This window comes from Anomaloglossus baeobatrachus, chromosome 7, assembly GCF_048569485.1.
Source record: "Anomaloglossus baeobatrachus isolate aAnoBae1 chromosome 7, aAnoBae1.hap1, whole genome shotgun sequence".
Taxonomy (NCBI): domain Eukaryota; kingdom Metazoa; phylum Chordata; class Amphibia; order Anura; family Aromobatidae; genus Anomaloglossus; species Anomaloglossus baeobatrachus.
The window spans coordinates 250115453-250139815 of record NC_134359.1 but is presented as its reverse complement, the minus strand read 5'-3'; the positions used below and the strand labels follow the sequence as shown (position 1 = coordinate 250139815).

Genomic DNA, 24363 nt, shown 5'->3' with positions numbered 1-24363 from the left:
ACACTGCTACAGACAGACACACACACTGCTTGCTGCATATATACATACATACAGACACACACTGCTCTGCTTTATACATACAGACACACACACACATACACACACAGCTCTGCTGCATACATACAGACACACACACACACTGCTCTGCTGCATACAGACACACACACACTGCTTGCTGCATACATACATACAGACAGAACACACTGCTACAGACACACACACATACTGCTCCGCTGCATACATACATACAAACAGACACACACATACTGCTCTGCTGCATGCATACATACAAACAGACACACACATACTGCTCTGCTGCATGCATACATACAAACAGACATACACATACTGCTCTGCTGCATGCATACATACAGACACACACATACTGCTCTGCTGCATGCATAGATACATACAGACACACACACATACTGCTCTGCTGCATGCATACATACAAACAGACATACACATACTGCTCTGCTGCATGCATACATACAGACACACACATACTGCTCTGCTGCATGCATAGATACATACAGACACACACACATACTGCTCTGCTGCATGCATACATACAGACACACACACATACTGCTCTGCATACATACAGACACACACATACTGCTCTGCTGCATGCATACATACAGACACACACATACTGCTCTGCTGCATGCATACATACAAACAGACACACACATACTGCTCTGCTGCATGCATACATACAAACAGACACACACATACTGCTCTGCTGCATGCATACATACATACAGACACACACATACTGCTCTGCTGCATGCATAGATACATACAGACACACACACATACTGCTCTGCTGCATGCATACATACAGACACACACATACTGCTCTGCTACATACAGACATACAGAAACACACCTTGCTATGCGGGGCCCACACACCTTGCTTTTCGGGGCCCACACACGCGGCTCTGCGGGGCCCACACACGCGGCTCTGCGGAGCCCACGCATGCGGCTCTGCAGCACCCACACACCTTGCTCTGCGGGGCCCACACACCTTTCTCTGCAGGCCCCACACACCTTGCTCTGCAGGGCCCACACACACGGGGGCCAGCACATACGGCTTCAGGGAAGGGGGGGCAGGGTATACATCATGTGGGGGAGAAGCCCAGACAGTTCACCAGGGCCCAAAAAATCGGGGGGCGGGGAGGGCACATGCGGATCGAGTTGGGGGGGGAGTGTCCCACATACCGCTCACGTCACGGTGGAGATGGGGCCCTCACAGCGCCGGGAACAGCGCTGCGCTGGGGGTCGCTGGCTGGCACTGCACCTCCTTCATCTGTGGGACCGAGCAGGACGCTGGGCGGTAGCTCCGCCCACAGATGAAGCTCAATCCAGGAGGACGCAGCGAACGCTGTGGTCTGTGCGCCTTAAAGGGGCGGCAGCCACAGTTTCCTGCCAAGGACTGCGGTCCCCGGAACTCGGCCCGGGGGCAGCAGAACTGACGAAGCCGAGTGGGCCCCCCCAGCTCTCCAGGGCTCCGGCATTTGCCCAAGTATGCCGGGTGCTGACGCCGGCCCTCGAATGGAGCAATGGTCATCAATGTTCGCTACAACAAAATCATTGTCTATGGCACTGACCATTTTTTTTATGAAAAGTCAGGGCCACAGTGATAGGTTAATTACATCTTGTATGGATGGGTGCAGGGCTGCCACCAGATATTTCAGGGCACCATACTGCCAAAATTTTGGGCCCCCTTGAGCCTTGAAACTCCGCTTCCACCCCAGCTCTGCCTCCACCCCTCGAACCTTCCCCAGTCCTACCATCACTCTTGGAAAATCTCGAATTCTGCAAACAGTCCTCACCAAGCAAACATTAAACCCTAGTTGTCATTTTGAAAGCCCGAAAAAAACTGCATGCAGCGTTTTTTAGGTTATCAAAATGACGAGCCCCAAACAGAATCATCAGCCATATACATAGCCAAACACAGCTCTGCTACAGCCAGACTACATGCACATAGACACACACAGCCCTACAGTAGTCACATTTATTTACACACACGGTACATTACCTCATCATGAAGTTCCTGATTGGTGTAGAGCAGGAGAGGAGCCACTGGGACCTGCACGGAGGCTGCAGCAGTTGAACAGCTACATACTACACTTTCAATTCACCTTTTTGGTCATGTGATACGGCACATGATTAATCAGATGACCTGGAAGGTCCTGAATTTATTCGACAGAAGGTCCTTTACCTTCTTAGCTCCTGCAGCCTCCGTTCTAGTCAGGTAAAATTAGTGCAGCACAGAAGAGAGAGGGCAGCACTCTGAGTGGCCAGGGCCACCCTCATTGCCCTGATGGCGGATGAAAGAAGAGGGGCCCTGGCTGTCAGCAGTCAGGCCCCCCTCCTGGCTTCTGCTCACTGGGCCCCATACAGGAGTCACAGTTGTAATGCCCTGTTTTCGGCCCTGGATGGGTGATGAATGTTTTTTTTCATAGGCTAAATCTTTTTCAAATGGAAATTACTCCTTGTCTAACTACTAAGAACTTTCAATAAAGCCTCCACACACATTAGGTGAAAGTTGATTATCTGATGTATGTTGGGGCTTCCCAAGAAATGGACTGTAAGAATCCCTATGTGTTCAGGGGAGATAAGACGTGTACCAGAGTCTGGCTTAAGGGTGTTTTACATGCTGCGACATCGCTAGCGATATCGTTAGCGATGTAACACGACAGATCACACATACGATTTGCCGAGATCGCGCATGTGACCGGCTCTACAAAAATGACCTATCTGCGTTCTCGGCAAATCTTATCAGCGATCTGGCTTGTCACATCGCTAACGAGATCGCTAGCGATGTCGCAGCATGTAAACCACCCTTTACTGTCTGGCGTACTGGTCTTTCTCGATTGGAAACATGCTCAATCAAGTGATATGTATGTAGAGGTTGGGAGAGAGTTGTTTCGCCAAAGGCTTCCTCATGTGTACGGTCATCTGTGCAGATACATAATTGATACCGCAACTGCTTTCTGTGTCATTAAACCTAAAAGTTGAATCATTCAGCCCCCCTCCCCGTCATACAATTTACATTTTTGTCAGCAGCACATCCTCAGTTTATAAGAGAAAATGTCCTGCCGACAGCCAATAATTGAGCCCAAAAGAGGTGATTGATGACGTAGAAAGATTTTTTTAATTTAGCTGATGAGTAGGTTTACACTGGGCAATTACTGACAGTCCAGTATAGTCTACCCCTATGTTCACACTACTGTATTCCCAAAATCTTCCATTTTACAAAGTTTCACTCATTTTAGTGTATCCTCAGGGGTCCAACTCCTTTGTGGCTTTTTTAAAGCCACCTTTTTAGTTACATTTTTTTTATCTTGTGAAGTTCGTTGATATTTTTTTGCGCAAAGTTCTTTAAAATGGTGCAAGTGGTTTGTGTATTGTGCTTTTTTTATGTTTTTTTACCTTTTTTTTGTTCCTTTTTTAGAGCGAAAAGTTGCATGTTCAACTAAAATGTTTTAATATTTGCGGCAAAAAGAAAAAGCAGGTGTACATAAAATCTCTCCAGAGGAGATTGGAGTACATTCTGGGACTTTTTAAAAATTGCAAATGAAAAATCCACTAAAAAACATCTCAAAACCGTAAACCCCAGCCAGAATAGTAAAACATAAACAGGCAAATACTTAAAAAATAGCAAAAAAAAGGTGCAAAGTAAAAGAAGAATTTGGTGCAAATCAAAAACAGGCTAAAAACACCAAAATCTAGACAATATATGTTTTACGGTCTACATAGCCACATACTGCGCTGGTGTCTTGGGTGCACCTCTGCCGTTGTCTGTTATACCCACGTCTTTCTCAGCTTATGGCTTTTTATGTTGCAGATGACATAGTCAGGTCTGAAGAGGAGGGCCGAGAGCCCCTGTCCAGCCAGCAGATAACACTGTGGTTACAAGGACTTTTCCTGTTTGCTTTGGTCTGGACTATTGGAGGAACCATAAATACAGACAGTAGAAGGAAGTTTGATATTTTCTACCGTAACCTACTAATGGGAATGGACGACCAGCACCCCCGACCCAAAAGTGTTAAATTAACAAAAAACAATGTGTTTCCAGAGCGAGGTAATCTTGATATTTGGGGAAAGTCATATTGTAAATGTTTTTATTGTAACTAAAAGAAGAGAAGAGACTTGTCATGTCCTTGTAAAATGAGTGTAAACTATGTGTGCCAACTTTAGCCGTGTGGCATCCAGGAAATAGGCAGTTAGGCAAGTAATTGTAACGTCTGCCCTTGACCACAGACTAAGATGACTGTCACAGACAGACTATGGCTAGCCACCAAGTGGGCAGGATCTCAAGAACCCTGAAACCCTGTACCCCCATACAGGGATTTGGAATTACACAAGGTCCACGAGATCGCTGCCTATGGAAGGCTGCAGTCCAGGAAAGAGTGATCATCAGGCAGGATCCAAACCAGGAGGCACAAAAAGGGACAAACTCGCGAGGCAGGAGTGTACTCAGGGAAATCAGGCACAGGTCAAAACCAGAGATGGCATCGAGGTACATAAACAGCAGGCAGGAGAGTAGTCAGGAAACAAGCAGAAGTCAGAACACCAGAATCACTAAACAGAACAGGGAGGGACAGGAACCAGGAATACAGAACTATCTCTGGCAGTGGTCAGCAGACAGGAGGGAGAATAAGAAGAGTGTGGTGTCTTCCCATTTGCTATAGCTGAATGATGGTAACTTCAGCTGGTAGACACACGCCACCTACAGTCAGCCAGTGGTACTGCAGATCCCAGGGAAACCCAGCTTAATGGATGAGCGGAGCCTTCACCCACTAGAGCTACTGGCACCGACTCCTCTCCCATCCTCAGCACTATCCACGGCGGGAACTTGCCTGGTGATCGGAGCAGAAGTCGCAGGAGCGGGCTCCGGTGGGGACATGACAATAATAATGAGCGAGCACTAAAATGCTCGAGTACTCGTTACTCAAATCAAGCAGGTCAGATGCTTGGATGGGCTTGGTAAGACTAACGAGTATAATTGAATTCGATGGGAAACTCAAGAAATTTTGGGGAAGACCTTAACAGGAGGACTGGCGGCTAAGAAAATCATTCAAATGGATGTAAACAGCATGGTTTCTGCTAGAAACTAAATGCTTAAAAAAATGTAAAAAAAATGACATGGGGTTCTCCCATTTTTGATAACCAGCCAAGGTAAAGCACACAGATGAAGTCTAATATAATGTGACTTGGCTGGGAAGATCCATAGTAATTTGGCCCCACCCAGCCTAAAAATACCATCCTGCAGCTGCCCCAGAATTGGCACATCACATTAAATCTGCCAATTCTAGCACTTTGCCTGACTCTTACTGATTTCCCTGGTGCGGTGGCAATGGAGGTAATATTTATTTGGTTTGATGTCAGCTGTGTATTGTCATCCGCCATCAAAACCTGCTTGTTAGTAATGGAGAGGAGTCTATCAGACACACCCATTACTAACCCAATAAGTAAAAAGAAAAAAACCACAAGCCTTTGGAAATTTTCCAAACTCCAACACAACATTTTTCCAGAATTGCTGATTTTTGGGAGACTTCAGACAGATCTCTGATGACACTACTAGGAGTCCAATTTGGTTACCCTTTTTCCAGTACCCCCTTGGATGTTTCGGGAGATTTGGAAAGTATGGTGTAAACTAATCAAATAAACAGCAATAATCCTGTCCAAATAGTAAAAAAAGACAGGAAGCACAAGGTCATGTATGGGCACAAGTGAACATAGCAAGGCTGTCTAAAGATGGAAAACTACTTTAAAAGGAATTTGTCACCAGGTTTTTGCCACCTAATCTGGGAGCAGCATAATCTAGAGACAGAGACCCTGATTCCAGTGATGTTTCACTTACTGAGCTTCTTAGTGCAGTTTTTATAAAATCACTGTTTAATCAGCAAGAGATTATTATTACAGGACTACTTGACTGCAGCCAGGTAGTCCAGCATATTCATGAGCTCTGTATAACTGCCACATCTGCAGCAGAGAAAACATTGATTTCATCAAAATGACAGCAAACAGCTCAGTAAGTGACACATCGCTGTAATCAGGGTCTCTGCCTCTACATTTTGCAGCTCTCACATGTGGGAGCAAAAAAGAAAGCTGCTACTCAGTGGTGGGGGTGGGGTTACACAGAGTAAGAGGACTACATGGTACCAGACAACTAGTCCTCTAGTTATAATCTCCTATTGATAAAACAGTGATTATATTACAACTACAGGAAGCAGCCCAGTGAGTGATACATCGCTGGAATCTGGAATCAGGATCTCTGCCCCTACATCCATCTGCTTGTAGATTACATAGTAAAAAACTGCTGACAGATTCCCTTTAAGCCATATCTGGTTATCAAATGTAGCTTAAAGAGTTGTGGAGTCTCCAAGCATAATTTATTGGTATCTGCACCCAGGGATCACTGCAGCTTCTAAGCTCTCAATGCATTTATAATGAATGCCCACAAAACTATGTGGCGCTATATAAAGGTATAGCGTTAATTATTCTTCTGATTCACAGGAACCGTATATGACTTTTATTTCCACAAACATTCCAGCGGACAGTGGAATACATGGACTGATTATATTACCAAAGAGGAAATGACAATTTCTCCTACTGCAAAGGTAAAAATGTACCTGCACCTTGTATACAGACAGTTACAAAAAAACCTGGCCTCCTTGCTATGTACATTTGTATATATTTTGAACAAAGAGGAGGGAAGAAAAAATGGCACCAAAAATTGTATGCAAAAAGTGTTAAATTTTATTCATATAAAATATATGAGGATACAAAATTTGTCATGGGAATAAATAGTACAATATCAAATAGAACAAAGAATAGAAAAAATGAGGAAACCTGGGGATGAGGAATGCAGGTGTGGGTAGAACACAAAAAGGGGGGGGAGAAGTAAAGTCCTGCCCGTTGCCGTAACAGAGCCCTGGGGGGGTGGTGTATCGCTGGAGTGTATGAGTCCAAAAAATGGACCCCAGCCCCCCAAGGTAATAAATAACCCAGATGACCCTCCACAAAGGATGTATAGTCAAAAGTTAAAGTACATGACCAAAAGACAGGTAGACAAAGTATTTAGAAAAAGTATGAAGAGATAGTATCCACCAGAGTAGTCGTGAGGCAATAAAGAGGAGGCTGAACCGTTGTGTGTAATGAATGATTATAGTCGTGCAGCCGAGAGGTGCCCATTAGCACATATACGGCTAATAAAAAGTACACACACAATCAGGTCCTTTATGCCCGGACTAGTCGTGGAGCTGGAGAGGAAGGAAAATAAACACACATAATCAGGTCCTTTATGCCCAGACTAGTCGTGGAGCTGGAGAGGAAGAAAGGAAAATGTAAAGAGTCCCGTTAAGAGGGCAGATGAAAACATTTGGAAAGGTGTGCAGCCCAGCCCACAAAATGGACTAGTCGTGTGGCAGAGAGAGGAAGCAAGAAGGTACAGGAAAGAGAATAGTCGTGTGGCAGAAAAAGGAAGCAAGTAGGTACAAGAGAGGGAATAGTCGTGAAGCCGAGAGGTGCAGTACAGCACAATGACGGCCAAGGTGAAACAGGGAGGGAGAGGAGAAGCAAGTCTCTGGACCCACAATAGTTATGTGAGTCAAAGGAGAGTAAAAACAGAGAGAAGATGGGAAGAACAAGGACTACCTGTACGAGTGGAGGGAGGTGGCGGCAGGAGGACGGTCCCAACAGCTGTTTCGCCTGAACGCTTTTACAAGGGAAGTGGAATATAGAGTGGGGCTGACCGCTATATAACGGGGGCAGCACAGTTGTTTTCAATCAAGTAAAAATGGTGTCCAGAAAGTGCGCATGCGCCGGAAGTCGAGGCCAGCGGGCGGAGCGAGCCGAGACCGCCGGGGGTAGTGCGCATGCGCGGGAGAACGGACGTCTCCATGACTCCCACGCATGCGCACAAGACGGCCGCGGCCAGACAACGCCACGTCAGCAGTCAACAGACCGGCAGATGCGCAGGGACACCAAGTGTGAGTGGAACAATGAGAGGGTAACAAAACAAAAATATTAATGACATTTGGAATGAGTAATACAGAACAATACATAGGGGAATGAGCGACATGATGAATGGACAGCACGGACGCATCAGGAGACGAGACATCAACAGGATATGCGAACTGATGGTTATAAGATGCAGGTATATTTCAATCCAGACAATCCATGCCATCCAAGTTGTCCACCAATGGAAGGGGAATAAAGAAGAAATAAAGAAAATGGATATCCCCACAAACCTAAAACCTATATGAAAAAACCAAACACAGGGATGAAAGAAACAAAATGAATAAAAATACAAACCAACAAGAGATTAAAAACAATGTAAAAACATTTTGTGTCCATATAAAGTGGTACCCCCTAGGGGTCCCGCATGCGGACCGAAGCACAAAAAAGTGTGGTCCATATCCAAATATGAACCGATAAGGGGGCCAAAGGACCATGGAAAGGGTCCAAAGAAAGGCACCAACTGCCAATGGAGATGAAAGGGGCGAGATCTCTACAAAAAAGGAGAATAACTAACGGTCTCGTTGAGACCGTTGGGTACCAAAGTATCAAGGGAGACAATCCACTTCGACTCCCGCTGGGCGAGAGTCTTCCGTAGATTGCCTCCCCGGATACCCGCGTGGATAATGTCTATACCACGTACACTCAGGAGCCTTGCGTCACAACCGTGAAATTTACGGAAGTGGCGAGGAAGGGTTTTGAGGAGAGAAGCATCCTCCACGGAAATAGCGGCAGTTATATCTCTGACGTGCTCCCTAACTCTCACGCGCAACTCGCGTGAGGTGAGACCGATGTAAATTAGGGAGCACGGACAGGTCGCATAGTACACCACGTGTGTGGAAGCACACGTGATACGTTCGTCAATGGAGTAGGTTCTCTTCCCCTTGGAGCAAACAAAGGAGGAAATCCGTAAGATGTTGGGGCATGCCACGCAGTGGCCACATGGATAGCAACCACGGATCGGGCCACCAGAGCCAAATGGATTGAGGCGGGGGGGGATGTAATGGCTATTAACGAGAAGATCCCCGAGGTTCCTTGCCCTCCTGGCTGTCATGAGGGGTCTCGAAGGCAGGACATCGGCCAAAGTAGGGTCCGTAAGCAGGACAGGCCAATGCCTATCGAGAATCCCCCTCATTGCGTCCCACTGATGGTTATAAGTACCAATAAACCTGATGTGAGTATCCATGGTCGGCCGACGTGGTCGGTAACAGAGCAACTGGTCCCTCGAGGTGTTTTTGGCGCGGAGGTAACCTCTTTTTATACATCTGTTGCTGTACCCCCGCTCCCTAAACCTGCATCGGAGATCGGACGACTGGGATTCAAAGTTGGAAGTAGTGGAGCAAACCCGCTTCATCCTCAAAAACTGTCCGGTCGGGATGGCACGTATGGTGGAGGGAGTGTGGCCAGAGGATGCCAAAAGGAGGGCATTGACGGACGTGTCCTTGCGGAAAACGTCCGTCTGAATGCCCCCCTGGGGATCCACCGAAATTCCAATATCCAAAAAATCCAGGTTTGTCCGACTATACCTATAAGTTAACTTGATGTTAAAGGAATTCCTGTTAAGGCCACACATAAAGGACTCGAGTTGCTCAACGGTGCCCTGCCACAAAATAAAAATATCATCAATATAACGCAGCCAGCACTGCACATGGGCGCTAGCCTGCGGAAAACCATCGCCAAACACCAACCTCTCCCAGAAACCCAGGAAGAGGTTGGCGTAGGCCGGCGCGCAGGCCGCGCCCATCGCAGTGCCCCGCTGCTGCAGATAGAATACATCCTTAAAAACAAAAAAATTGTGGGTCAGGGCAAAATCAAGCAACTCGAGCAAAAGGTCCACCAAGGTACCATCAAGACCGGAGGTTGAGAGGTAGAAGCGGGCAGCCTCCAGGCCGTCCTTATGTCCGATGCAGGTGTAGAGAGACTCCACGTCGGCGCTGACCAGGAGCATACTGTCATCCACAAAGATGCCATCAAGGTGCCGCAGGACGTCCGTAGTGTCTTTGACATAGGAGGGGAGACACTCAACCAAAGGTTTTAAATAAAAATCAATAAACTTACAAATGGGTTCACAAACCCCTCCTATGCCTGACACTATGGGGCGTCCTGGGGGGTTGAGGGCATCTTTGTGGATTTTAGGTAAGAGGTAAAAAGTGGGAACGCGAGGACAGCCAGTGAGCAGGCCCTCGAACATCTTCTCGTCAATAATTCCCCGGTCGTGGGCCTTAGAAAGTATTTTCCTAAGCTCCAGGGAGAAGGAGGTCATTGGACTACATGGGAGACGCGCATAAGTGGATTTATCGCGAAGTTGTCGGTAGGCCTCTTTCTCATATTTATCAACAGGCCAGACGACGATGTTGCCCCCCTTGTCCGCCGCCTTGACAACGACATCATCACACAGCTGCAACCGTTTAATGGCCAATCTTTGATGGTGAGTAAGGTTATCATAGCGGCGTGCAGTAGAAAGTTGTTTAAAATCTTCGGTTACAAGCCTAGTGAAGATGTCAATTGCTGGGCAGAGGGACAAGGGGGGGAACCTCGTCGACCTGGGTTTGAGAAAGTCAGGAGACCTACCAGTATTGGGGTTCTGCTCGTCCAGAAGGTCTTGGAGGTCCTGCAGAGCATTCCTCTCGGTCGGATCCAACTCGCTGAGTGATTGTTTCCGAGAATACAGCCTTTTAAAAAGGATTTTTCTAGCAAAGAGATTTGTGTCTTTCAAAGCTGAAAATAAATTAAAAGAATTCGTGGGACAGAAATTCAGACCCATAGATAATACCTCAAGCTCAACATCTGAGAAGACACGTGTTGACAAATTAATTACCTGCAATTTATGTTTGGAGGTGTTAGCCTCAGCCACCGATTTCTGTGGAACTCGTGGCTCCCTTCCTCGACTGCGAGTCGTTACACCACCATTGTACGGTAAATGATGTGTCTTGTCAGATGGAGCTGGAGGTATTTCATCAGCTGAAGAACTTGAGAAAAGCGAGGTGGATCGGGACCTAGAGGGACGACTCTGCCTGGATGAACTCCTGCCCCTTGAAAAACGATGACTCCACCTATATACATTATTTGTATGGTAATCATTGGCGTCACGCTGGAATTTTTTGGATTTAAAGTCGCAGACCTCCTTCTCCCATTTCTGGGCGTCCAGGCCCACCTCATCATAAAATTTAGCCAAAGCCTCAGGAGTACAAAGGCTCTGGATAGAGGCCTCCAGTGTCTCGAGCTCGCTCTCCATATGGTCAAGCGTGGATGTATTCTGTTTGGACAAAAGTTCCAAGAGATTCACAGAACATGCATGTAAATGACCTTCCCAAGTGGACTTAAAGTCCCCCTCTGGTGCAGGGAAGGAGGGAAAAACCTGAACTCGCAGGCCGCGAGGTATCCAACCGCTCTCCAAATATTTTGTGAGGAAAGCCCGGTTCCACCATATGCGTGTTCTTTTTTTGTAGAGATCCTTGTATTTGTGCATGAGGGTCCGCAAAGACTGGTCCTCAGGGGGTCCCCCGTCAATGGTGTTAAAATTGGGGGCTGTGCTACCGCATCCTTTTGTGACCTCATTCAAATGGGTGAGCCACGCCTGGTCGCGTGCCCGGAAGTTCATGCTAGCCATAAAGGGAGCTGTGAAACACACAGAAAAGAAGCAAATTATAAACAACATATACATGGCTTAATTCAATAATCACTGGGGGAAACACAACCTGGAGTTCCCACAGGGGGGGGTGCCTACTTCAAAGAGCATTTTGAACAAAGAGGAGGGAAGAAAAAATGGCACCAAAAATTGTATGCAAAAAGTGTTAAATTTTATTCATATAAAATATATGAGGATACAAAATTTGTCATGGGAATAAATAGTACAATATCAAATAGAACAAAGAATAGAAAAAATGAGGAAACCTGGGGATGAGGAATGCAGGTGTGGGTAGAACACAAAAAGGGGGGGAGAAGTAAAGTCCTGCCCGTTGCCGTAACAGAGCCCTGGGGGGGTGGTGTATCGCTGGAGTGTATGAGTCCAAAAAATGGACCCCAGCCCCCCAAGGTAATAAATAACCCAGATGACCCTCCACAAAGGATGTATAGTCAAAAGTTAAAGTACATGACCAAAAGACAGGTAGACAAAGTATTTAGAAAAAGTATGAAGAGATAGTATCCACCAGAGTAGTCGTGAGGCAATAAAGAGGAGGCTGAACCGTTGTGTGTAATGAATGATTATAGTCGTGCAGCCGAGAGGTGCCCATTAGCACATATACGGCTAATAAAAAGTACACACACAATCAGGTCCTTTATGCCCGGACTAGTCGTGGAGCTGGAGAGGAAGGAAAATAAACACACATAATCAGGTCCTTTATGCCCAGACTAGTCGTGGAGCTGGAGAGGAAGAAAGGAAAATGTAAAGAGTCCCGTTAAGAGGGCAGATGAAAACATTTGGAAAGGTGTGCAGCCCAGCCCACAAAATGGACTAGTCGTGTGGCAGAGAGAGGAAGCAAGAAGGTACAGGAAAGAGAATAGTCGTGTGGCAGAAAAAGGAAGCAAGTAGGTACAAGAGAGGGAATAGTCGTGAAGCCGAGAGGTGCAGTACAGCACAATGACGGCCAAGGTGAAACAGGGAGGGAGAGGAGAAGCAAGTCTCTGGACCCACAATAGTTATGTGAGTCAAAGGAGAGTAAAAACAGAGAGAAGATGGGAAGAACAAGGACTACCTGTACGAGTGGAGGGAGGTGGCGGCAGGAGGACGGTCCCAACAGCTGTTTCGCCTGAACGCTTTTACAAGGGAAGTGGAATATAGAGTGGGGCTGACCGCTATATAACGGGGGCAGCACAGTTGTTTTCAATCAAGTAAAAATGGTGTCCAGAAAGTGCGCATGCGCCGGAAGTCGAGGCCAGCGGGCGGAGCGAGCCGAGACCGCCGGGGGTAGTGCGCATGCGCGGGAGAACGGACGTCTCCATGACTCCCACGCATGCGCACAAGACGGCCGCGGCCAGACAACGCCACGTCAGCAGTCAACAGACCGGCAGATGCGCAGGGACACCAAGTGTGAGTGGAACAATGAGAGGGTAACAAAACAAAAATATTAATGACATTTGGAATGAGTAATACAGAACAATACATAGGGGAATGAGCGACATGATGAATGGACAGCACGGACGCATCAGGAGACGAGACATCAACAGGATATGCGAACTGATGGTTATAAGATGCAGGTATATTTCAATCCAGACAATCCATGCCATCCAAGTTGTCCACCAATGGAAGGGGAATAAAGAAGAAATAAAGAAAATGGATATCCCCACAAACCTAAAACCTATATGAAAAAACCAAACACAGGGATGAAAGAAACAAAATGAATAAAAATATTTTTTTTTTTTTTTTTTTTTTTTTTTTTTTTTTTTTTATTTTTGTTTTGTTACCCTCTCATTGTTCCACTCACACTTGGTGTCCCTGCGCATCTGCCGGTCTGTTGACTGCTGACGTGGCGTTGTCTGGCCGCGGCCGTCTTGTGCGCATGCGTGGGAGTCATGGAGACGTCCGTTCTCCCGCGCATGCGCACTACCCCCGGCGGTCTCGGCTCGCTCCGCCCGCTGGCCTCGACTTCCGGCGCATGCGCACTGTCTGGACACCATTTTTACTTGATTGAAAACAACTGTGCTGCCCCCGTTATATAGCGGTCAGCCCCACTCTATATTCCACTTCCCTTGTAAAAGCGTTCAGGCGAAACAGCTGTTGGGACCGTCCTCCTGCCGCCACCTCCCTCCACTCGTACAGGTAGTCCTTGTTCTTCCCATCTTCTCTCTGTTTTTACTCTCCTTTGACTCACATAACTATTGTGGGTCCAGAGACTTGCTTCTCCTCTCCCTCCCTGTTTCACCTTGGCCGTCATTGTGCTGTACTGCACCTCTCGGCTTCACGACTATTCCCTCTCTTGTACCTACTTGCTTCCTTTTTCTGCCACACGACTATTCTCTTTCCTGTACCTTCTTGCTTCCTCTCTCTGCCACACGACTAGTCCATTTTGTGGGCTGGGCTGCACACCTTTCCAAATGTTTTCATCTGCCCTCTTAACGGGACTCTTTACATTTTCCTTTCTTCCTCTCCAGCTCCACGACTAGTCTGGGCATAAAGGACCTGATTATGTGTGTTTATTTTCCTTCCTCTCCAGCTCCACGACTAGTCCGGGCATAAAGGACCTGATTGTGTGTGTACTTTTTATTAGCCGTATATGTGCTAATGGGCACCTCTCGGCTGCACGACTATAATCATTCATTACACACAACGGTTCAGCCTCCTCTTTATTGCCTCACGACTACTCTGGTGGATACTATCTCTTCATACTTTTTCTAAATACTTTGTCTACCTGTCTTTTGGTCATGTACTTTAACTTTTGACTATACATCCTTTGTGGAGGGTCATCTGGGTTATTTATTACCTTGGGGGGCTGGGGTCCATTTTTTGGACTCATACACTCCAGCGATACACCCCCCCCCCAGGGCTCTGTTACGGCAACGGGCAGGACTTTACTTCTCCCCCCCTTTTTGTGTTCTACCCACACCTGCATTCCTCATCCCCAGGTTTCCTCATTTTTTCTATTCTTTGTTCTATTTGATATTGTACTATTTATTCCCATGACAAATTTTGTATCCTCATATATTTTATATGAATAAAATTTAACACTTTTTGCATACAATTTTTGGTGCCATTTTTTCTTCCCTCCTCTTTGTTCAAAATGCTCTTTGAAGTAGGCACCCCCCCCTGTGGGAACTCCAGGTTGTGTTTCCCCCAGTGATTATTGAATTAAGCCATGTATATGTTGTTTATAAAGTACATTTGTATATAGCAGTGTATTTCTACATACCTGTATTCCAGAGGTGATTTTTATGTTTCTATAAAATAGCTAAAAATAATGAAAAACAATGAAAAGAAATGTATTTTTTTCTTCTTTTCTCCATTGGACTTGAACCGACAACCTTCAACATTGTAGTCAATAACTGAAGCCTATGACCTAGGTTGCCAGCCGTCCAAAATTTGGGCACTTTTTTTTGTCCTGTCCATAAGATAAATTTAAGGGTTCCATGATTTTTTTGAAGCTGAAGAAACTTATATACATTATTTTGGCTGTAATTATCCTTTTACAGGTCACTATGAATGCAGGTTATGTCTTTATTTCACATTTATTGGCTTTAGATATTTATCACTTATAATCATAATAATGTATAATGGTTTCCCAATGTGTGCGTAAAATTATTGTTACATAGTTACATAGTTACAGTTAGGTCCAGAAATATTTGGACAGTGACACAATTTTCGCGAGTTGGGCTCTGCATGCCACCACATTGGATTTGAAATGAAACCTCTACAACAGAATTCAAGTGCAGATTGTAACGTTTAATTTGAAGGTTTGAACAAAAATATCTGATAGAAATTGTAGGAATTGTACACATTTCTTTACAAACACTCCACATTTTAGGAGGTCAAAAGTAATTGGACAAATAAACCAAACCCAAACAAAATATTTTTATTTTCAATATTTTGTTGCGAATCCTTTGGAGGCAATCACTGCCTTAAGTCTGGAACCCATGGACATCACCAAACGCTGGGTGTCCTCCTTCTTAATGCTTTGCCAGGCCTTTACAGCTGCAGCCTTCAGGTCTTGCTTGTTTGTGGGTCTTTCCGTCTTAAGTCTGGATTTGAGCAAGTGAAATGCATGCTCAATTGTGTTAAGATCTGGTGATTGACTTGGCCATTGCAGAATGTTCCACTTTTTTGCACTCATGAACTCCTGGGTAGCTTTGGCTGTATGCTTGGGGTCATTGTCCATCTGTACTATGAAGCGCCGTCCGATCAACTTTGCGGCATTTGGCTGAATCTGGGCTGAAAGTATATCCCGGTACACTTCAGAATTCATCCGGCTACTCTTGTCTGCTGTTATGTCATCAATAAACACAAGTGACCCAGTGCCATTGAAAGCCATGCATGCCATGTCATCACGTTGCCTCCACCATGTTTTACAGAGGATGTGGTGTGCCTTGGATCATGTGCCGTTCCCCTTCTTCTCCAAACTTTTTTCTTCCCATCATTCTGGTACAGGTTGATCTTTGTCTCATCTGTCCATAGAATACTTTTCCAGAACTGAGCTGGCTTCATGAGGTGTTTTTCAACAAATTTAACTCTGGCCTGTCTATTTTTGGAATTGATGAATGGTTTGCATCTAGATGTGAACCCTTTGTATTTACTTTCATGGAGTCTTCTCTTTACTGTTGACTTAGAGACAGATACACCTACTTCACTGAGAGTGTTCTGAACTTCAGTTGATGTTGTGAACGGGTTCTTCTTCACCAAAGAAAGTATGCGGCGATCATCCACCACTGTTGTCATCCGTGGACGCCCAGGCCTTTTTGAGTTCCCAAGCTCACCAGTCAATTCCTTTTTTCTCAGAATGTACCCGACTGTTGATTTTGCTACTCCAAGCATGTCTGTTATCTCTCTGATGGATTTTTTCTTTTTTTTCAGCCTCAGGATGTTCTGCTTCACCTCAATTGAGAGTTCCTTAGACCGCATGTTGTCTGGTCACAGCAACAGCTTCCAAATGCAAAACCACACACCTGTAATCAACCCCAGACCTTTTAACTACTTCATTGATTACAGGTTAACGAGGGAGATGCCTTCAGAGTTAATTGCAGCCCTTAGAGTCCCTTGTCCAATTACTTTTGGTCCCTTGAAAAAGAGGAGGCTATGCATTACAGAGCTATGATTCCTAAACCCTTTCTCCGATTTGGATGTGAAAACTCTCATATTGCAGCTGGGAGTGTGCACTTTCAGCCCATATTATATGTATAATTGTATTTCTGAACATGTTTTTGTAAACAGCTAAAATAACAAAACTTGTGTCACTGTCCAAATATTTCTGGACCTAACTGTACTTAGGTTGAAAAAAGCCCTCGGTCCATCTAGTTGAACCTTCCTCCACCAGTTCTACATTTGGTCACTAAGTCATTTATAACCAACAATGTTGTGTGTAGTGAGGAAATCATCCAGCCCTTTTTTAAAAGCTGTTATAGTGTCTGCCATTACTACCTCTTGTGGTCGGCATTCCACAATCTGACTGCTCTAACTGTAAAGAACCCTTTCCTGTTTAGCTGCTGGAATCGCTTTTCTTCCACTCGCAGTGAGTGCCCCCTGGTCCTTAGTATTGTCTTTGGAAGGAATACGTCATGTGCCAGTCCTTTATATTGACCACACGTGTACTTATACATATAAATGAGATCTCCTCTGAGACGTCTTTTTTCTAAGCTAAACATATCTAACTTTTTCAACCTGTCATCATATGGGAGGCCTTCCATTCCTTGTAGTAGTCTAGTTGCTGCCTTTGAACTGACTCTAACTTCTGAATGTCATTTTTAAAATGTGGAGCTCAAAACTGGATCCCATATTTCAGATGTGGCCTTACAAGTGATTTATAGAGGGGTAACAATACGTTGGGATCATAGGATCTCTCTTTTTATACACCCCAAAATCTTGTTTGCTTTAGCAGCTGCTGCCTGACATTGAGTGCTGCTGCTCAGCTTATTTGTAATGAGAATACCCAAGTTCTTCTCCTGTTCTGTAGTCCTGAGTTTACTTCCATTTAATACGCAGTTATAGGATTACTCCGTCCTATGTTGTCTGTCTGTGATTTTTTTATTGCCAAGTCAAGTTGACAATCTTGCCAATGAGCTACAGGTTCTGTTGATGTCACTGGGAGAATTCTGTAATCTTGAAGCTGCAGTGCAGCCTCTGACTCCACAGGCAAATTATACAAGTACATAGAGACACATTGTACAGAGCACTGTATGTCTTTGTCCCTGTATTCTAGAAGGAGAATAAAAGAGATTTTTTTTTTGTTCTATAAGATAACTTCGAAATAATAAAAAAAAAAACAATTACAATAATATTTTAATGATTTTTTTTAAATAAGCATCACAATTCAGCAAATAATATGGACATAGTTGGTGTATCTGTAATCACAACAACCCCACAACACAGCGATCAGATTATTTACTGTAATCGGTAAATGGCCTAAAAACATGACGTAACTGAATATTTTTCTTTATTAAAGCCAAAAAACTTTTAATAAAAATATAACATTCACGAAGTGTTCACACATAGAATAAATGCTGTATTTCTTTACTACTTTTTTTCTGTAGGTGTCTGCTCCAAACAACACAATAATAATCTTCTCTGATTATTGCGCGTTTCTTGCAATTCTTTTATGCGTTTCCCCCTTTATTTGATGCATTTTTTTATGCAGATGTGAATTTGGGATTTTAATCCTTTTTTAATATTACTGAAAAGTTTTGATTCTGTGTTCAACCCCTTCACCCCCGGGCGATTTTCCGTTTCTCTGTTTTTTTGGGGGTTTTATTGCTGACTTTCTTCCGAGAGCCGTAATTTTTTTATTTTTCCATCAATCTTGCTGTTTAGGGGCTTGTTTTTTGCGGGACGAGTTGTACTATTAAATTAAACCGTAAGTTTTACCATATAGTGTACTGGAAAGCAGCAAAAAAATTTTAAATGTGGAAAAACTGCAAAAAAAGTGCGATCGCACAATAGTTTTTGGGATATTTTATTCACCGTGTCATTATATGGTAAAACTAATGTGTGGGTGCAATGCCTCAGGTCAGTACGAGTTTGTACATACTAAACATTTATAGGTTTACTTTTATCTAAGTGGTTAAAAAAAATTCACAACTTTGTCCAAAAGCACTTTTTGCGCCATTTCCGAAACCTGTAGCGTTCCCATTTTTCGGGATCCATGGCTCAGTAATGGCTTATTTGTTGCGTCTCGAGCTGACGTTTTTAATGATATCATTTTTGAGCAGATGCTACGTTTTGATCGCCTGTTATTGCATTTTGCGCAAAATTTGCGGCGACTGAAAAAAAGGAATTTCGGTGTTTGGAATTTCTTTGCTGCTACGCCGTTTACCGATCAGATTAATTGATTTCATATTTTGATAAATCGGGCGTTTCTGAACGTGGCGATAGCAAATGTGTTTATATTTTTTATTTTTCTAACCTTTTAATTTTCAAAGGGGATGAATGGGAGGTGATTTGAACTTCTATTTTTTTTTTTTTTTTAATTTTATAAAACTTCTCAACTTTTTTTTTTATTTTACTAGGTCCCCTAGGGAGCAGCAGTCTGATCATATAATGAATCTATGTAAAGATGAGAAAGTTCTGGCTGTTACGACTATTAATGAATGAATGAAAAAACAAAAAATAAATCCACAGGATCCAACTAGAGATGAGCAGGAGGCACAGATGACGTCACACCAGTCCTGTGTAATTAAAGGGAACCTGTCAGGTGCAATATGCACCCAGAACCACGAGCAGTTCTGGTGCATATTGCTAATCCCTGCCTAACCGTCCCTGTATCTAGTAGCATAGATAAAGAGATCTTTAGAAAAAGTATTTCTGAAGATCCTTTATAATATGCTAATGAGCGCAGGGACTAGTCGCAAGGGTGTTAGTTCATGTCCTGTTAGTTCATATCCCCTGAGCCGAAATCCAGCATCAGGCGCGGTGGCAGCAGAGAGGTGAGCACGACCATGCCTCTGATGCTGTGCATTCATTAGCATGTATGGAGCAGATTTGATGTACTTTTTCCTGTATGTCCTGAGGAAGGGAGAAGAGACTCCAGAAACGCGTTGACCTGAATATGTAATAAAAGGTAACATTAATCTTACTATCGGTCATAGTGGTCATTGGCGTGGCTTTGAAAGCCCTACTTCACTACTCTCCGTTATTCATTAGCATGTTAGCACGCCCACAGGGGCGTGCTTACCTGCTAAGGGGGCCGACTAGCCAAGGAAACTAACACCCTTACTACTAGTCCCTAGCCTCATTAGCATATCATAAAAGAGCTTTAGAAATACTTTTTCTAAAGATCTCTTTATCTATGCTAGTGTATACAGGGACGATTAGGCAGGGATTAGCAATATACACCCAGAACTGCTAGTGGTTCTGGGTGCATATTGCACCTTACAGGTTGCCTTTAAAAGATGCGCTCGGGACACTGGAAGTTAAGAGATTTGTGACCTCTGTCCAGCCACGGGGACCACTGACCTGGACTCTGGACCTGAGTCCCATTAATCAATACGCTCATCCCTAGTCCCAACTGTTCTGGATACAGAGGACAGGCCTCGAGTTGTGTTTACACCCTGCAATCGTGGGCATCTGCTGAATGTCTCTGTCTGCCAATTGACAAATGGGTGTGGCTAGGAGCGTGGTCAAAATGTATCTTTCTTTCTGTTCTTCAAAAGTTGGGAAGACAAAACAATCACTGATGTCGGGGAGACCAGCCAGAGAAAACACTGCCGGCAGCCAGCAAAGGCGCTCAACACAGTGAAATCCTAGGTGCATTGCCCCCTGGGGAGTATACAAATCAATAAAGGTCTGTGGAGCCTCTGTTAGGAGTCTCAACACAGAAACTAGCCAGATATCCCTCCAAGAAGGACCTAGCCAAGGAGTGGCTCTTTTTAAGGAGACCACCACAACCACCATATTAAGTGGCCCTTTTAGTCAATATCCAACTCTTTGATGAGTTTAAAGATATGACAAGTGAAATATCTTTAACCTCGTCAAAGAGTTGGATATTGACTAAAAAGGCCACTTAATATGGTGGTTATGGTGGTCTCCTTAAAAAGAGTAAGGTGTACTTTGCACATTGCAACATCGTTATCATCGGCTAGCAATTCCGAGCGCGATAGTCCCCGCCCCCATCGCACATGTGATATCTTGTGATAGCTGCCGTAGCGAACATTATTGGATGTGTGAAGAAATATTTTAACCCCTGTTGTGCATGACGAGGAGATCTTCAGCATGATCCCATAATCCGTTAGTCTGAGAGCTTTACAGCAGTGGCATGGAGACTAAGAGGTACTTTGCACACTGCAACATCGCTGGCCGATTGTAGCGATGCCGAGCGCAATAGTACCCATCCCCGTCGCACATGTGATATCTTGTGATAGCTGCCGTAGCGAACATTACCGCTACGGCAGCTTCACACGCACTTACCTGCCATGCGATGTCGCTCTGGCCAGCGACCCGCCTCCTTCCTAAGGGGTCGTGTGGAGTCACAGCAACGTCACACGGCAGGCGGCCAATAGAAGCGCAGTGGCGGAGATGAGCGGGATGTAAACATCCCGCCCACCTCCTTCCGCATTGCCGGTGGAGGCAGGTAAGGAGATGTTCCTCGCTCCTGCGGCTTCACACACAGCGATGTGTGCTGCCGCAGGAACGAGGAACAACATCGTATCTCCTGCTGGTGCGACATTATGAAAATGACCGACACTACACAGATCACCGATTTACGACGCTTTTGCGATCGTTTATCGGCGCATCTAGGCTATACGCGTTGCGACGTCGTTTCCGGCGCTGTATGTGCGTCACTTTCGATTTGACACCGACGATATCACAGTAGCGATGTCGCAACGTGCAAAGCACCCCATACTCCTTGGCTAGGTCTTTCCCGGAGGGATATCTGGCTATTTTTCTTTGTTGAGACTCCTAACAGAGGCTCCACAGAACTTTATTGATTTTCAAAAGTTGGGAAGGATGATATGACAACAATAATACAGTACTATCTGAGGGGAACAAAAACTGAGTTCACCCACAGCGTTTTGTGATTTTTGGTTTATCATTATTATTATTATTATTATTATTATTATTATTATTAATACTAATAAATGCTTCAAATACTTCTTACTCTTTAGTGTACGTCTTTAGCAAAATATATTGCAAAAACATGGTGTTTTTAAAGCTCTGAAAATATCTACATGTGAAGGAGCAAAATTGTGAAGACCGCCCCAAATATGTTTCTTATTCCCTAGGTATCTGATCTTATTATACCTACCATGGAAACTGCCAGACAGACCTTCTTCCTGAACCTATACGTAGAACATTCTGTTCCTTTGTTGTTTGTGGGACCAACGGGAACAGGGAAATCTGCAATTACCAACAGCTTCTTAATAAAGCTTCCAAAAGACAAATATATCGCCAACTGCATCAACTTCTCAGCCAGAACGTCAGCAAATCAGACCCAGGACATCATATTCTCTAAGCTGGATCGTAGAAGAAAGGGCCTGTATGGCCCGCCTGTCGGAAAGAAAGCTGTTGTGTTCGTAGGTAAGAACCTTCTCCAATGATTGATTAAATAAGTATTGAATATTAAACGCCCCCCTCAGGGAACATTCTGTTTGCACAGTGTGCTCTTTTCATCCATTCTTTAAATGAACTTAAATTAAAATGATTGTTAAAGACATCGAATTTACCCAGTGGTGTCACTGAGATCTTAAGATCTTATTCATTTTCTGGTATTCTATATAGAAAATGACACAAAACCACTGGAGGTGCTCATCTTGGAAAAACAGTAGAGGTGTTGCTGGACATCACCCATTGAGTAAAGGGGGCTTTACAGGCTGCGATATCACTAACGATTTATCGTCGGGGTCACGGTGTTTGTGACACACATCCGGCGCCGTTAGCGACATCGCAGCGTGTAACACGTACGAGCGACCTTAAACGATCGCAAAAGAGACAAAAATCGTTGGTTTTGGAGAGGTCGTCCAAAAAACAAAAATCGTTGTCTCGTACGTAGCGATGTTGTTCGTCGTTCCTGCGGCAGCACACATCGCTATGTGTGACACCGCAGGAGCGAGGAACATCTCCTTACCTGCCTCTACCGGCAATGCGGAAGGAAGGAGGTGGGCGGGATGTTACGTCCCGCTCATCTCCGCCCCTCCTCTGCTATTGGCCGTCCACTTAGTGACGTCACTGTGACGCTGAACGCACCTCCCCCTTGAGGGAGGGATTGTTCGGCGGTCACAGCGATGTCGCTGACAAGGTATGTGCGTGTGACGCTGCCGTAGTGATAATGTTCGCTACGGCAGCGATCACCACATATCGTGCCACCGACGGGGGCGGGTGCTATCGGTCGCGACATCGCTAGCAATCACTAGCGATCTCGCAACATGTAACGCACCCTTAACACTGATAGAATTTTTTCTCTTTTATTACTTTAAAGTGGATGACCAACCGTGAATAAAATCTTTTTTATACAACTAGTGTCAGGGGTGACCAGGGGAACACAGGGAAACCTATACTAGCCTTAAGGCTGGGGCCCCTGCGCTCACCTTAACACCCATTGGTACCCTTGAAGGTAGGTGTGGCGCCCTGGACAAGCCAGGGGCCACAGAGCACAACACCCACACACCCCACACTCCCAGCAGGCACACCGAAGTCAGACACAAAACCCTTGTTGCCTTCCTCCAGGGGCTGATGATCACACCAGGGGGTGGGCCAGGCGGTTGGTCCCGCCCACCAAGGAGTTCACAGTCCTTGAGGCGGGAAAACAGACAGTTTAGTTTTGACAGTGAAAGTGGATGGAGGAAAGTGTGGTAGTGGAGCAACTGACTGACAGCGTCCGGGTGTGTGGCCCGGACAGAACAGCAAGGTTGGCAGACGGTGGTGACCGTCTGCAGGAGTGGCCTATCCGAGTTACCGTAAGGACCGTGGACGGGCGGTGGCCCGGCGGTACCGGAGCGGTACACAAAGAGAAGCCAGCACCATCTGGCTGGGGCTTTTCGGATCCTGGCAAGGCTAGGAGTCGCCGTGAATTTGCCGAATCCGTTAGTGAAGGGGACCTCCTGGGTTTCCAAACAGTCAAGTCCCGACAGAAGGCAACAGTCCAACCAACAGTGGGAGACACCGCCACCGCCAAGGCAACCGTTTCTCAGGGCCAGAGCCTGCGGGCAAAGAGGGGCTCCTCCAGCCCATATCCAAGCTGGGGAGCGGGTTACCGGTGGGAACCCATCGGAACCATCAACCGTACTTAGGTGCAGGGAAAGGCAGTCACCATCAACCTGCCGGGAGAAACAACACCGCAGCCGTCTGTGGGACCCGTCCATCCAGCCGAGTGTTTTACCGAGAACTGTGTCTTCATCATTGGGCTGAGTGAGTACCACCGTGCCGTGCGGCACAGCGCTGCCCCTGCGACCCTGCACCTCGCCAGGCCCCGTAACCCGCCTGCCATCCATCCCTACCCCATCACCGGGCCCCGGGACAACCAACCCCCTACCCTAGGGGAGAACTAACAACAAAGCTGCTCCCTGTCACCGCTCCCGGGATCCCCGTCCAGAGCAGCAGTGGTGTCACCATTATCACCACAGCCGTGGGTGGCGTCACGGACAATAAATCCCCACAATCAATCCAAATCCCCTTTTCACTCACGGGCGAGGAGCGCCGCACGAGTCCCCGGGATCCGGCCCACCGCTCGAGCCACCACCGAGCAGCAGCAGCAC

General features: G+C 45.6%; 1 protein-coding gene across 1 annotated transcript in view; it reads left to right on the top strand.

The window, feature by feature from the left end:
* Positions 1-24363, top strand: part of DNAH3 (dynein axonemal heavy chain 3) — a 594186-nt gene that overhangs the window by 417123 nt on the left and 152700 nt on the right. The window contains exons 40-42 of the mRNA XM_075319752.1: positions 3857-4093; positions 6532-6635; positions 21895-22189. Coding sequence (XP_075175867.1) covers positions 3857-4093; positions 6532-6635; positions 21895-22189 — 636 coding nt within the window. The remainder of the gene's footprint in view (positions 1-3856; positions 4094-6531; positions 6636-21894; positions 22190-24363) is intronic.